This window comes from Colletotrichum lupini, chromosome 2, assembly GCF_023278565.1.
Source record: "Colletotrichum lupini chromosome 2, complete sequence".
NCBI classification, from domain to species: domain Eukaryota; kingdom Fungi; phylum Ascomycota; class Sordariomycetes; order Glomerellales; family Glomerellaceae; genus Colletotrichum; species Colletotrichum lupini.
In genome coordinates, this window is record NC_064675.1 from 6273217 (window position 1) to 6287227 (window position 14011).

General features: G+C 50.0%; 3 protein-coding genes across 3 annotated transcripts; 2 read left to right on the plus strand and 1 right to left on the minus strand.

The window, feature by feature from the left end:
* Positions 1-961: 961 nt before the first annotated feature.
* On the minus strand, positions 962-2312 carry CLUP02_04218 (EB1-like domain-containing protein; the record flags this gene model as incomplete). The annotated part of the gene is made up of 4 exons (XM_049283234.1): positions 962-1497; positions 1599-1711; positions 1814-1885; positions 1987-2312. The coding sequence occupies 4 exons, from the start codon at positions 2310-2312 to the stop codon at positions 962-964; spliced, it is 1047 nt and encodes a 348-aa protein (XP_049140377.1).
* A 114-nt stretch (positions 2313-2426) lies between these two features.
* Positions 2427-9147, plus strand: CLUP02_04219 (uncharacterized protein; the record flags this gene model as incomplete). The annotated part of the gene is made up of 6 exons (XM_049283235.1): positions 2427-4262; positions 4317-5041; positions 5263-5396; positions 5451-5580; positions 5833-6010; positions 6067-9147. 6 exons carry the CDS (start codon positions 2427-2429, stop codon positions 9145-9147), a joined length of 6084 nt encoding a protein of 2027 aa, XP_049140378.1.
* A 1582-nt stretch (positions 9148-10729) lies between these two features.
* Positions 10730-11623, plus strand: CLUP02_04220 (pectate lyase A; the record flags this gene model as incomplete). The annotated part of the gene is made up of 2 exons (XM_049283236.1): positions 10730-11253; positions 11335-11623. The coding sequence occupies 2 exons, from the start codon at positions 10730-10732 to the stop codon at positions 11621-11623; spliced, it is 813 nt and encodes a 270-aa protein (XP_049140379.1).
* Between the last annotated feature and the right edge of the window lie 2388 nt (positions 11624-14011).

A 14011-nucleotide genomic window follows, 5' to 3' on the forward strand; every position in this document is an offset into this window, starting at 1 on the left:
TTCCCTAACACGGCAGCCTGCTTGGGCCTAGGTAGCACTTTTGGCACTGGAAGAGTCGGGTAAGTCGATGGTCGTGTGCCGCTAATTGCTCCAAAGTTGACGCCTGTGGCGCATTGCGTGGAACCACTAAAATTGGGCCCGCAGCAGGAATGACCGCATTTCTGGGACATGCTCAGCTGGGCACCTCGCTTTCTCAGGCACCTGGTCAATCAGGCCAGGAACTGGGCGCTGATGACAGTGAAACCCAAGTCTGATTTAATCAACATCTGGTCGATCAACATAAATGATCATCGATACTATTGTAGTGACTCGTACGGTAGTGTCATATATTGATGGAAACGTCTGTTGGTAATCGATCAATGGACTTTTGTAGGAATCCAAGTTTGGAAGTAAATACTTAAGAGTCAATATGCAAAGCGTGCCGGCATAAACTACTCGAGCATGACATGACGCTTCTGCCAAGTCATCTGCAGTGAACAGTCTCACAAAGCTCTCAGACTACATACTCGACTTCCGCTCTGTGATGGGTGTGAAGTCGAGGCTTACCCTTCTATGATAAGAACCAGATCCTGCAGCACCAAACGTAAGATCGGAAGCGCGCAAAAAGGAACCGGATAGCCATAGTGGAATGTGGTCTTGGACGCTTGGCTCAAGCCCTCATACTCTCTTCGTGTCACCCATGAAAACCGACTCGAGGTTCTCAGACAAAACGTTCTGATTCTATCATGACTGCTCATGTGGGACGGGACTGCCGCAAGCTCTGACCGACTCCTGTCTCGACAGTCCTAGGGCCGCTCAGCCTCATCGCCAGTATACTGATTATTATGTGCCGTAGGGTATTTGTACTAGCGCCAAACCCATGTGCTTTTACCTCCCAAATCCCCTGAACACAACCTCCCATCCAACAATACAGCCTCTCTTCCATCTGTGTCATCGTCGCCCTACCTCGAAGCCTCCCGATTTAGAAGGTCTCCTGGTCGTCGACAGCCTCGCCCTCAGCCGGGATCTCGAATCCCTCCTCCGTCGAGTACAGGATAGTCTGGATCTGCTTGACGAGGCCGTCCTCCTGCTTCTCAAGCTCAGGGTCCTCCTCCACGGCCTGCTGCACCAGGAGCTCGATATCGCGGAGCTTGCTGAAGTAGAAGTCACGCTCGCGCTCAAGGCCGACGACCGTCTCCTTGAGAGTGGCGTTCTCTTGCTGCAGGGCAGCTGTGCCGGGGCCTGCCGCCTTGGGAACGCGTGCACCGCCGAGGGGTGTGGTACCGCCCCGTCTGGCGGCAGACGCACCGGTACCGGACGCGGCACGAGGAGCAGGACCACCGCCAGAGGGCACGGGGGCGCCCTTTCGCCGGGAGACGGCGTCGTACTCCTGATCGGGGAAGTTCAGGTCCCAGAACTTCTTGGTCCATTGCAGGAACTCGAGGTTGTCCTGCATCTTGCACTTGACCAACGCTTCGACGGGGATGGGCTTGTCGACCTGGTGCTTGTGGAAGCAGTCTGTTCAGGAAGTGTCTTGTCAGCCGTGACTCTTCGTTTCCGTGTATGATGGAATGGAGGTGGACGCAGAGGCGAGACGGCGTGGGAAGGCGCAAACTTACTCTGCAGCACCTTGAAGTTCTGAATGTATGCATATTCGCTGTTGACGTTGAACTTGACTCTAGACATGGGGATATCCATGAAGATGCTGTCAAACACCTGGCAGAGAGCTGCACTGCAGATTGAAACGAAACATTAGCAACCACTATCATCAAAATCATCATTGGGTCCCACAATAAACACATGGCGGGGGAGGGGTATCCGATCAGCAACGTACCCGGTACCGCATTGCTCGACCTTTGTGATGTTGAGAGAGAGAAGCTGGTTCAGCCACTGGATGAGTTCTTGTCTGGAAATCCATGCCGTGTCAGCCAACAGTTGCGATGCGCAAACGTCCAAGGTGCTGCCGGGTGTAGCACCGCGACGGAAGGGGATGGAAGCTTTGCCCACCTGGATTCGCCCATTTTGTATGTGTGTGTTTGCCTCTGCGGCCGGAACTGTGTTGACAATCGGGAAAACGCGCTCGGGATGGATGTCAAAAGGAAATTCGCAAGGACGCTCGAGAGAAGCAGAGACGCGGTTGGTAGTAGTGGGTGTTGGTGGTCGAAGAAGTCGAGAAGGAGACGTGTGGAAAGTAGCAAGGTGCCGAGATTGGTTAGGACCAAAAATACAAGTTGTAGAGCAACAGGGCAGAAATTAAATCTCGTTGCTTTGTCGGCGCCCGGCGTGAAGGCTGCCAAAATTGTTGCCAATAAAATGGTCGCCCAATCAACCATGGTGGGGTCTATCGGGAGTTGCCCCTGCCCCTAAAATCTGATGACAAACACCGTCACGTGCATAAGTCCAAGTCAAGATCAGTACGTATCTTTTTGTTACGTTTCTTCCTTCTGATGAACGAAGTTAACAAACGATCCAAGGCCCACTCTGTCCCAATAGTCTCGCGTCTGACCGCCCGTGACAGGGGGATGGTCTCTGGAGACGGCAGAAAAAGTTTAGCTCCACCGTCCGTCCAGAAAAATTTCTGGCTCTGGGAACTGCTGGAGTGTGAGAACAGGCGTGTGTGTGAAAGCTTGACGATACCCCGCGGTCCCGACAACTGTCTTTCTCAACCAACCATTCCACCACTCAACATGGCGCCTTCTCACAAGCGCAAGCAGATCGACGACGACTTCGTTCACACAATCTCCGACAATGACGAGGAAATTGTCGAGGAGGAGACCGTGGCACCGCCGCCCAAAAAGAAGGTGAAGGCCACCAAGAAGTCGAAAAAGGCCGCCAGAGAAGAGTCGCCAGAGAACGAAGTCGCCGAGGGTATCTGGGGCCAGAAAGACGAAGACGATGGTGCTATGGATTCGGATTTTGAATTTGCGCAAGACAATGCCATCGAATTCGGCGACGCAGAACTCGAGGGTTGGGGCTTCGAAGGCGCAAAGAAGTCCATGAACAGCAATGCTGCCGCGGGTGTTGACCTGGACGAAATCATTCGCAGAAGACGGGCAAAGAAGGGTGGCGAGGACAAGCCGAAGGAGGACAAAGAGGAGGTTGCGGCAGACGCCGAGGTGGATAACGACATGGACGTAGATATCGACCTCGACGACGACGAAGATGGAGTTCTGGCCGACGATGCCTTTGGCATGGGCGTGGATCCTGGTGCCGAGGATTCTGATGCCGAAAAAGAAGACTCTGGCGCAGAGGATGCAGAAGACGACGACGATGCAGCATCCGACAACGATTCCGTTGCGACACCGGTGGATCATCCCGACGACCGCGGAACAGATGACGAAGAGGAGGAAGACGCAGAGGAACAAGCGAAGCGTGACGCTTTCTTCGCCCCCGAGGAGCCTGCAAAGCCCGGCAAGAAGGATACGGCATCATCATTCCAGGCCATGTCTCTTTCGCGTCCTCTTCTGAGAGGTCTGGCCGCTGTCGGCTTCTCCAAGCCTACGCCCATTCAAGCCAAGACTGTGCCCATTGCCTTGATGGGCAAGGACGTTGTCGGTGGTGCGGTAACTGGTTCAGGAAAGACGGCCGCCTTTGTGGTCCCCATTCTCGAGCGTCTCCTGTACAGGCCCAAGAAGGTGCCGACGAGCCGTGTCGTCATCCTCACTCCTACCCGTGAACTGGCTATCCAGTGTCACGCTGTTGCCACCAAGCTGGCCGCTTACACCGATATCAAGTTCACTCTCGCTGTCGGTGGTCTGAGTCTCAAGGCTCAGGAGGTCGAGCTGAGACTGAGGCCAGACGTTATCATCGCCACGCCCGGTCGTTTCATTGACCACATGAGAAACTCTGCCAGCTTCAATGTCGATACCGTGGAGATTCTCGTGCTCGACGAAGCCGATCGCATGCTTGAGGATGGTTTCGCCGATGAGTTGAACGAGATCTTGACGACCCTGCCCAAGTCACGACAGACGATGCTGTTCTCCGCCACCATGACATCTTCCGTCGACAGGCTGGTGCGAGTGGGCATGAACAAGCCCGCCAGAGTCATGGTGGACTCACAAAAGAACAAGACCGTCACTACCTTGGTGCAAGAGTTTGTACGCCTGAGGCCCGGTCGCGATGAGAAGCGCATGGGCTACCTCGTGCACATCTGCAAGACAATGCACACCGAGCGTGTCATCATCTTCTTCCGCCAAAAGAAGGACGCTCACCGAGCAAGAATCATCTTTGGACTGTTTGGCTTGTCTTGCGCAGAGCTACACGGTAGCATGAACCAAGCTCAGGTGAGTTCTTACAATTTCTTCTTGATTGGATACAGCTGCTGACCAAGTTTACAGAGAATTGCCAGTGTTGAAAACTTCCGCGACGGAAAGGTCAACTACCTTTTGGCGACGGATCTTGCGTCTCGTGGTCTCGATATCAAGGGCGTCGACACCGTCATCAACTACGAAGCACCCCAAAACATTGAGATTTACGTGCACAGAGTCGGTCGTACAGCTCGTGCCGGCCGCACCGGTGTGGCCATCACGCTGGCGGCAGAGCCGGACCGCAAGGTCGTCAAGGCGGCGGTCAAGGCCGGCAAGGCTAACGGCGCCAAGATCATGAGCCGCGTCATCGAGCCAACGGAGGCGGACAAGTGGCAGGACCAGGTGGACGAGATGGAGGACGAAATCGAGGAGATCATGGTCGAAGAGAAACAGGAGAAGCAGTTCCAGCAGGCCGAGATGCAGCTCAAGAAAGGCGAGAATATCATGCAGCACGAGGCCGAGATCAAGGCGCGGCCGAAGCGGACGTGGTTCGAGACGGAGGAGGACAAGAAGAAGGCCAAGATTGCGGGGCGGGAGGAGCTTAACGGACCGAAGAACGGCAAGAAGCCGAAGCTGAGCAACAAGGACAAGAAGAAGCTCGACGCCAAGGAGATGAGGAGCGAGGACAAGGTGTGGAAGAAGGGCCGGGCGGAGCGTGACGGCAAGGGCGCGGTGCTGAACCTGAAGAAGCAGCCCAAGAAGAAGAATGTGCCGGCCAAGGGGAGGACCAGGGCGAAGCTGGCGCGCCAGAAGCGGTGATTTTGAGGTGCTCTACGGTGTCCAAAAGTCTAGACTACAATACCATGTTACAATACCATTTCATTCCTTCACTATGGTCCATTGCCACCCATTTGCTGAATTAAAGGGGGCTAGTAGGGTGTGAGTACCTTCTGCTTTTACATACAACTACATGAACATTTAGGATGAAGTAGCAAGCCACAACTTAGGTACTCCGGACTGCAGATGAACCATGGAGTAAACAGTCTGTGCTTCTTGCTTTTGGGGGCCAAGCGACGTTGCAATTATCCCATGTCATCCCCGGCCGATCATCAAAGATGGACCTGCCATCACTACAAGGCTTAAGCTGTGTTAAGTATGTGCTAACAGCTTGTAAGCTAGCCGAAAATACCTTACACCGAGCGGCCCAGATGTCTGCAGCTTGAGGTGCGGATGACGTAATGCCTGTCTCGCTCCGGAGCACGTCCCCCGGGCCCTCAGCTGCCGTCAGCTCGGCGACAGAAGAGGAGCCTTGGAAGGCTAGAGCTGGCTGGCCGCTGGAGCCCTGGAAATGCATGTGGGATGCCTTAGCTCAGAGAGAGCTTGCTTCCTTGCTTGCACCTTGCTTATTTCCGCATAAATCGCTTTCTAACACTTCGTCGCATCTGCCCCTCGAGCCCCAGCCAAATCTGCACGGCACCGCGGCACCTACGCCTACCTTAACGCAACTTAGCTTGAGTTTCTGAGACCTCGCCCTCCCGCAACGTCACGAGTTCAACTTCTTCCCTTACCTCGCCGCGTGCTCCCGCTCCTCTCCACCACGAACCAGTTCGCACCAAGTTCCAAAACCATCCAGAGCCGCCCGAGATCATGTGCTTCCATCACTCTCTGCCGTCCCTTCATCAGCTGTAGAGCGTGGGGGTCAGAAGACGCTGTCGGCTGCCAGCCTCGTAACATCGTGCACTCATCGCCTTACCTCATTCGCCTCGGCTTCTCCAACGACCTTGGTCAAACCTCTTGCCTAGCTCGAGCTTTCATCCTTCCATAATACTCCAAAACCTAGGGACGGTTCCACGTACTCCTGCTATTGTCTTTGGACCTCTTGTCCAAGGCACAAACTACGAACAAGCTGGCTCCTTTCGGGCGATTTGGTCCGCCGCGTCCGCATCCTCATAACCGCACGAGTCTCCTCCGATATCTTTTCCCACGAAGCGTACGAGACCGATACCGCGAGCGCGTTCTCAACTTTCGTCTTGATACCCTCCCGCAGCTTAAACACCGATTCCAGTCTAGCATTTACCGATACATCCTCGAACGTCAGCGCAAGCGAAACGAGAAGTCGAGACTCGTCGACGTCTTTGCGCGGCACAGTCGCCGGCTGCTCCTAGGTCCGCCCTCGGTCAGGCCGAAGCGGCATGCGAGGGATCGAGGAGGCACTATAAGCAAGAAGATGCCCACCTTCTCAGACTACACGACGACCTACGGCGGAGGCGGGGGCGGAGGCGCAGGAGGCGCCAGTAATGGCTATGGATATGGCTCGGCAGAGGATCCGCCCACCCCAGGCGAGAGAGGGTTTCGGCGGAAGTGGCTGGCTGCGAAGGCAGGGAGCATGTACCGGGCCGCTGCGGTAGGAGTCAACGAGATCAGGGAAGGCTATGCGCAGACGCGGGCAAGGCCTTTGGAGCCGGGTGAGGGTATGCCGAGGACCACGATTCCGGGATCGTTCCCTGACGTCGCCATCACTGTTCAGGGAGACGATCAGATGGTCATCTTCCCATCGTACGCAAAGCGGCATGTCAAGCAAGATTGGACAGCGGCATACCAGCAGCACGCCGAAGAAGAGCCTGGCAGCGCTAGGGACCAAGAGTTTTGGAGGAAAGAGTGGGAGCGTAACGAAGACGAGAAAGCCATCGTAGATATCGACGTCAGGGGATGGGTGTACTCTCCTCATAAAGGGCCAATCACTCGGCGCAACCGCATTCTCATCGGCCTCGCACGCCAGCTCAGCGGCATCCCAGCCCCCAGACAGGATGCGCCTGCGCCCGATAACCTCTCTGCGTTACATCAATCACACGAGGAACGGCGAGAGCAGGAAAAGATTGCGAAAGAAGCAGCAGAAATCGAGAAGAGAGGCCAAGAAGAACAGCGTGTGGCGTATCAAGGTGGTTTTAGCGAAGCGCCAAAGGAAGGATCCGACGACGATGCGAATAGCATATACCGAGCGAGATCCAGGTCACGAAGCGGCACGCACACGCCGATGACAGCTCCCGGGTCTCCCAAATTGGCACCGACTAGGACAAACACTACGGGCAATGATTTGACAGATGCCGAGCTGTCTGTTGCGAATGCCAACCTCATGGCTAGGATAGCACCGTTCATGACTACACCTCTAGTCCAGCTGCCCATCACTGTCTTCTTCTACAACGACGAGAAATCGGCGTCACGGACTGTGCAGACTAACGACGCGGGCCACTTCATCCTCCGCGCCGCTTTGGAATTTGTCCCTACGCACGTCCGCGTCCTCGCTAACGAGGACTTGTCGGCGACCCAGGAAGTCAAGATCATCGAACCGAAGGGTGTCAGCTTGATCAGTGACATTGACGACACGATTAAGCGCTCCAACATTTCGGGTGGCGCAAAGGAGATATTCCGCAATACTTTTGTCCGCGAGCTCAAGGACTTGACGGTGGAAGGTGTTCGGGAATGGTACAACGAGTTACACTCAATGGGGGTCAGCCTGCACTACTGTTCGAACAGCCCCTGGCAACTGTTCCCGGTGCTGGCCAGTTACTTCATGATAGCCGGCTTGCCGCCTGGATCGCTTCATCTGAAGCAATACAGTGGCATGCTTCAGGGTATCTTTGAGCCAGTTGCGGAGAGGAAGAAGAGTACCCTAACCAGGCTCATGCACGACTTCCCCGAACGCAGGTTTCTCCTAGTTGGTGACAGCGGAGAGGCAGATCTGGAAGTCTACACAGAGCTTGTGGAAGCCCACCCAGGACGCATCATCGCCATCTTTATCCGCGATGTCACAACGCCGGAGCAAGCCGGGTACTTTGATACATCTTTCGAGAGCAGCAGCGCACGTCAGAGGGGCTCAATATCAAAGGCCACGGACCACAGTGATGCTCCAACAAATCGTCCGGGGCTTCCTCCACGCGGCGAGGCAAAGACGGTCGGGCCTGTCATGGGCGATCTGATCGACTTTTCCGACGAACCTGAAGAGACCACGCTGAACGACGCCGCTGCCCTAGCCCAGATCCAGGCCAGACCGAAGCCGCATTCAAGCACCACCGATACCCCCATTAGCCGAAAGCCCCCTCCACCACGACCTAACAAGCCTGCTGCGCTGCGCGGCGCTCCGTCTGATACCAATGTGCCCACAATCAAGGTCAACAGCATGGGTGCTACGCCTCCCCCGATGCCGAGCGGTCGCAAGCCGTCTACGGACCGGAGCAATCCTCATCCTCTATCGCAAATGCACAATTCATCGCAGCAGACAATCGGAAGTAACAGGAGCCTACCGAGCACGGCCAAGATACCAGCCTCTACGTCACAAAACGACACGAGTAAGACGAGCAAAGTTGCACCGGCGCCTCCACCGCCTCGGCGTGTGGGGACCGTCTCCAGCTCCCGTAGTCTGAGCCCTCGGAGCCTCGGCAGCCGGCGGAGACTATCGGCCAACGGAGACGTCGACTTCGAAGCGCTGCCACCGCCCTCCGCGGGTTCCCGGCCACAGCAGGTTCAGCCGCCGCCATTTGTGAGGGCGCAGACGGCCAGTCTTAGGTCCGGATCCACATCTCCGACGTACGGCAGTCCAAACCTGGGGCCGACGGCAGCAGCACCAAATAGGAAGCACGAGCTGTGGATGCGTCGGCTGCAGCGGGCCCAGGAGATTTTGGAGTCGCATGGTGTGGCGCTGTATACCTGGCGAAGGGGCGACGACGTAGTGGCCGAAGCTGTGGGGATGGTGAAAGAGGAGCTGAAGAGGGTTGGCCTCAACGGGGAGAAGGATGCGAAGACGGAAGGGAAGAGGTTTGAGAGGCAGATTCGGAGGGAGCAGTCACAGCAACAGCAGCATCAGCAACAACGGCCTCAACAGCAGAGCGGGTATCAGCAAGGGTCATATCAACAAAGGAGGTGATCTTTAGAGATTCCGCGGACGGCATCGGAATAACTGGAAGAGGAGGCGTGATTGGGGGAAAGTGGCAAGCCGAAAGGATGGGGAATGGGGAAACGGAATAATAAAGGCGCTGGGAGGGTGGTTGATTCAAGTAAATAATTTTTACAATCAAGTCTGAAATCCTTTCGAACCACGCGATGTCATGTTCCGAGGCGTTCGGCTTGGTGATCAGCAGATTCAAGCCCGTAGTCCTTCTAAGCATGATGATGGGCAAGGAGGCATGATGTAAGGGAGGCACGGACTGGCGAGAATGTTAATGGGAGGTGTCAAGAGGAACGCATGGCATGTGTGGCACTGCCACACAGTCCTCTTCTCACGAGGTTAACAAGAAGCGAACGCAAAAAATTCGGATACCTATGCCGAGCTATGGGAAGGATCATGCATAGGATAGAGAGAGGTGGGATGTGAGCCCACCAGAGGTAGTTTGAAGAATATTATGGTTGTGCTTCAGAGTTGCTGCACGTCCCCCTTCTTCTTTTCGAGGTAGATGACGGGACATAGTAGGTATTGATTACATCCCACGAGTCCCGGAGTCCGAGGCTGCCTTACTCAGCTGTGACAGCAGGAATCCAGGCATGGCTGGTGAATGAGTTATCTTGAGCTGCTTTTCTTGGGGGTGTATCCCTGGGCTAGATGGGTAGTCTCGGACGCGATGGAGGTCCGTGTGGGATAGGAGTCTTGCATTAAGAAGATCAGACGTCGTTTAGATTGGGGACTACTGCCGGGACTTTGTGCCATGGTGTTGGGACTAATAGGGGCCGAGACTGATTGGTGGGTTTGGTATAAGCTTTTTTTGAGTTGATTGCCCACGACTTTCATCCCGTTCCTCTGGAACGGTACCTTGAAGAATAGAAGGCCTCTCTCTCACAGGCTTGTACATCTGCTCTGGAGTCCTGGACTGGGTCCTTACTTCTTCTATCTGACTTGTCAGAAGAAAGCTTAATGCGCACGGGTTTCAGACGACTGGGGTCGTGTACCTTACGTGAAGCGCGCCAACGTTCTTGGATAGATTTTCTATTCTTGCGAGGAACGTGCTTTCTTGGGGGATTGAAGCGCATTGTGATCGTTGCGCGCGGGTCCGGGTTCACGGGACAGTCGGGCGCCCAACCCAGAGATGTGTGTTGATTGAACTCTGAGTGAGAGATTCGGGAGGATAGGGATTCATTGGCATTGAGAATGGGTAGTCGAAAGACAAGAAACAAATAGTACTTTTTTGGATATAAAGATGATAGAGTTCGCCCGTCCATTGGGCTTTTGAATTTGGTTCATCAGCAACAGCTTCCAAGAGCTTTCCCCAATAAGATCACAAAGAACTCTTTTTCGTTTCGTTTTACATCTTTTTGCTTGAACGACTGGGTCGTCTCATATGACAGCTGGTTCTATCAACATACCAAGAATATCCCATAGAGTAGAGCCAAGACTCTTCATCAAGTTCATCCCAACCGTTTTATTGTCATAGCCAAGACGCTATCAGCCACTTTCCCCCTCATCACGACCACCTCATCTCAAAGGGCACAGCCCACTTTACGAGCTAGCCCATACAATGTACATCCGAAACAACCTCCTTGTCTTGGCCCTCTGCCTCTCTACCCTCGGTCTGGCCTCGCCCACCACCAGCTCAAAGAGCGGTTCCAAGACGTCGCACAAGGGGAGCGGTGGTTCCTCCAAGGGCTCGAAAGCGCACTCTAGCGTCCCGGCTCATGCGCCAAAGGGCACTCCGGCGCCAGGTTCCGGATCCGGATCCGCAGCCAGTGGCGGCGGTGGTGGTTCCGCAGCAGGCAACGGAACGACCTCCGGCGGCGCCAACACGGAGCTGCAGACGACGTTCCCAACGGCCAAGGGGTCGCAGAATATTGCAACCGTCAAGACCATTGCTGCGGGCCAGTCGTTTGACGGCGGGATGGTGATGTGGGATCGGAGTCCGAGTACCTGCAAGGGCCAGACTGAGGGCGGGAACAAGGACGCGGTGTTTATCCTCGAGGAAGGGGCTACGATTAGCAATGTGATTATTGGGCCTAATAATGGTGAGGGGATTCATTGTTTGGGGAGTTGTACCATCAACAACGTGTAAGTCAAGACCTCGCTGCCCCCCCCCTTTGACCTAGATGTTCTTTCCTCAAGTTCAGCCACTGACATTTTCTACGACAGCTGGTTCCAAAAAGTCTGCGAAGACGCCATCACGTTCCGCCAGACCTCGGGTACATCCTACGTCAACGGCGGCGGCGCCCAAGACGCGGCCGACAAGGTCCTCCAGCACGACGGCGGCGGGACCGTCGCCGTGAAGAACTACTTTTGCAAGAACTGCAGCAAAATGTACCGCAGCTGCGGGAACTGCAAGACGCAGGTGGCGCGGCACTCGACCTTTGACAATATCCGGCTCGACGGCGGGAAAGTGCTCAGCGGTGTCAACGGGAACTTGGGGGATGTGTCGGATTAGAAGTCCAATTCGACCGCGGCATACAGCCGACTGCGCAGGGGCCAATTAGGGGCCCTATTTATAATTATTATAGCCAGCCTAACCTACGGTTAAAACCTCCTTTTTATACTTATTACGCAGATATTTATATAGTTTAATTAATCTCTTCGTTAACTACGGTTCGAACTAACTACCTTATATTAGGAATATTAATACTAATTAGTAATCAAATTTTATTATTATAAATTAGTAAGGTATCTCGCTACGTAAAAGAGACGACTTCTTAATATTATATAAAATAAGAGATTTATACTAATTAACCTTACGGAAGTAAATAAAAAAAGAGGCGATTTTTAAATACTGTACGGAATTAAATAATCGTAGCCCTTTATTACTTACGAGAGGTCGACGTTTATTACGTTAAACTATATTAATTAATAAAACTACTTAAATAACTAGCCTTTTACTATCGCCCTAAGTAGCTTTTTTATTAAATAACTTTTTTATAACCGGCCCGTAATTAAAAATTAACTAGTTAAATTAATAAAAAAAATACTTACGTAACGACTACTTATTTAATTAATTAATATAACGAACGAGCTTAATAATACGGTATAAAAAAGCATTACGTAATTAAAAAAAGGGATTTTTAAACGTAAATATTCTTATTTAGTAATAAAAATAACTTTATAAGAGTTATTAAGCTAAGAGATTTATAATATATAAAAAAGTTTATTATTACGAGGATTTTATAAATATAACCTTAAGCCCGCGATTTAAATAACCCCTTTATAATTCCCTTAATTACCCCCTGGGTATTACTTAAAAATAAAATATAAGGGATAGTTTAATAAGAGAGGAGGGAATTTAAAGGTCTTAATAGTATCGAGTTAAGAGTATTACGGATCTCGGAAATTAACTTAAAAAAAAAGCGGCTATTTTAAAATAGTTTTATAACTTTTTACTAAAGTTATTATTAACTTAAAAAAAGGCTAAAAGGACGAGGATCTAAGGAGAAAAGAATTTTTTTTTTTTAAAGGGCTATTAAAAGGCTTCTTTTTATACTAGCTCCTAGTATGAGATTACTAATTTTAAAAAATTAACTAAGTAATAAAAAGGATTATTAATAAGTAATAATTATTTAACTATAATTAAGCTACGAAAAAGATTATTTAAAAAATATAAAATAAAATACCGAGAGGCTATAAAAAATAAGATTTTTAAGATATTTAACCTTATTACGTACGAGTAATAAGTAAGTATTTTTAATAAGTTTTTAAAATTTACGATTTTATAAAAAAGAGAGCTTAATTTTGTTAATTATACTTAACGGCTTATATAGTTTTTAATAGCTTATATAGCTTTTTTACGAGCTATTTAGCGTTTATTTTTAACTATTCTTACGGAATACTACCCTAAAAAAAGTAAGTTAGGGAAAGAAGCTATTTAAAGATTATAAAAAGTACGAGGCTTAAGAAGTTAAAAATATACGGGGTAGCGGAAATTAATAATTAATAAAGATCCCGAGACTAATTATTATATCTTTTTATAATAATATAAACGTCTACCGCTATTATTATAAAAAGGAACTATTATAACTTACCTTTTTATATTAAATAAAAAAGAGGATCTTAGTAAGTACGATAACTAGCGATTTAAAAAGGTAGTAATAATTATTAAAAATAATAAAAACGAGAATAGTAGCAAGATAATAAGAAGAAGTAGGAATTTCTTAGACTTTAATAAATTCGTTAAGTAGTAAAAGTATAGATTTATTATAACTAGTGCGCGGATTGAATATATCCTTATTAAAATTAAATACGCTAGTAATTACTAATATAAATATAAGCTAGAGCACGACCCTTAGTAAGTTAAGGTAAAAAAAAAAAAAAAACCTAATTCGAAATAGAATCCTAATCCTTTATAAGTAAATAAATATTAACCCGGATTATCAAAGGATATAAATATATAAAATCGCAGATTAGCTTAATAATAAGTAAATTAATATAATATTAATCTATTTAATTAAGGTTTATAAAAAAAAGGGGCTATAGGGGCAACCCCTATTTTATAAAATCGTAAACGACCTTAGTTACTAACTAAACGAATAGTTTACGAGCGCAAGCCTAAGAATTATAAAAGTAATTAATAAATTCCTTTATGGGTAAGGGGTATTATTAGTATAATTATAATTACAAGAGCTATATAAAATATTAATAACGATAATTATAAAGGAGGAATTCGTATTATAGAACTAGGCCTAGGTTAATAAAGTATATAATTACTTTAACGAATTTAAAAAAAAGGTAAACGACCTAGATTTCCTTTTTATAATTACTAACGGAAATCTATTATTATAAAAGAATATATTAGGGTAAAATATAGTATTAGAAGTATAATAATGAATAA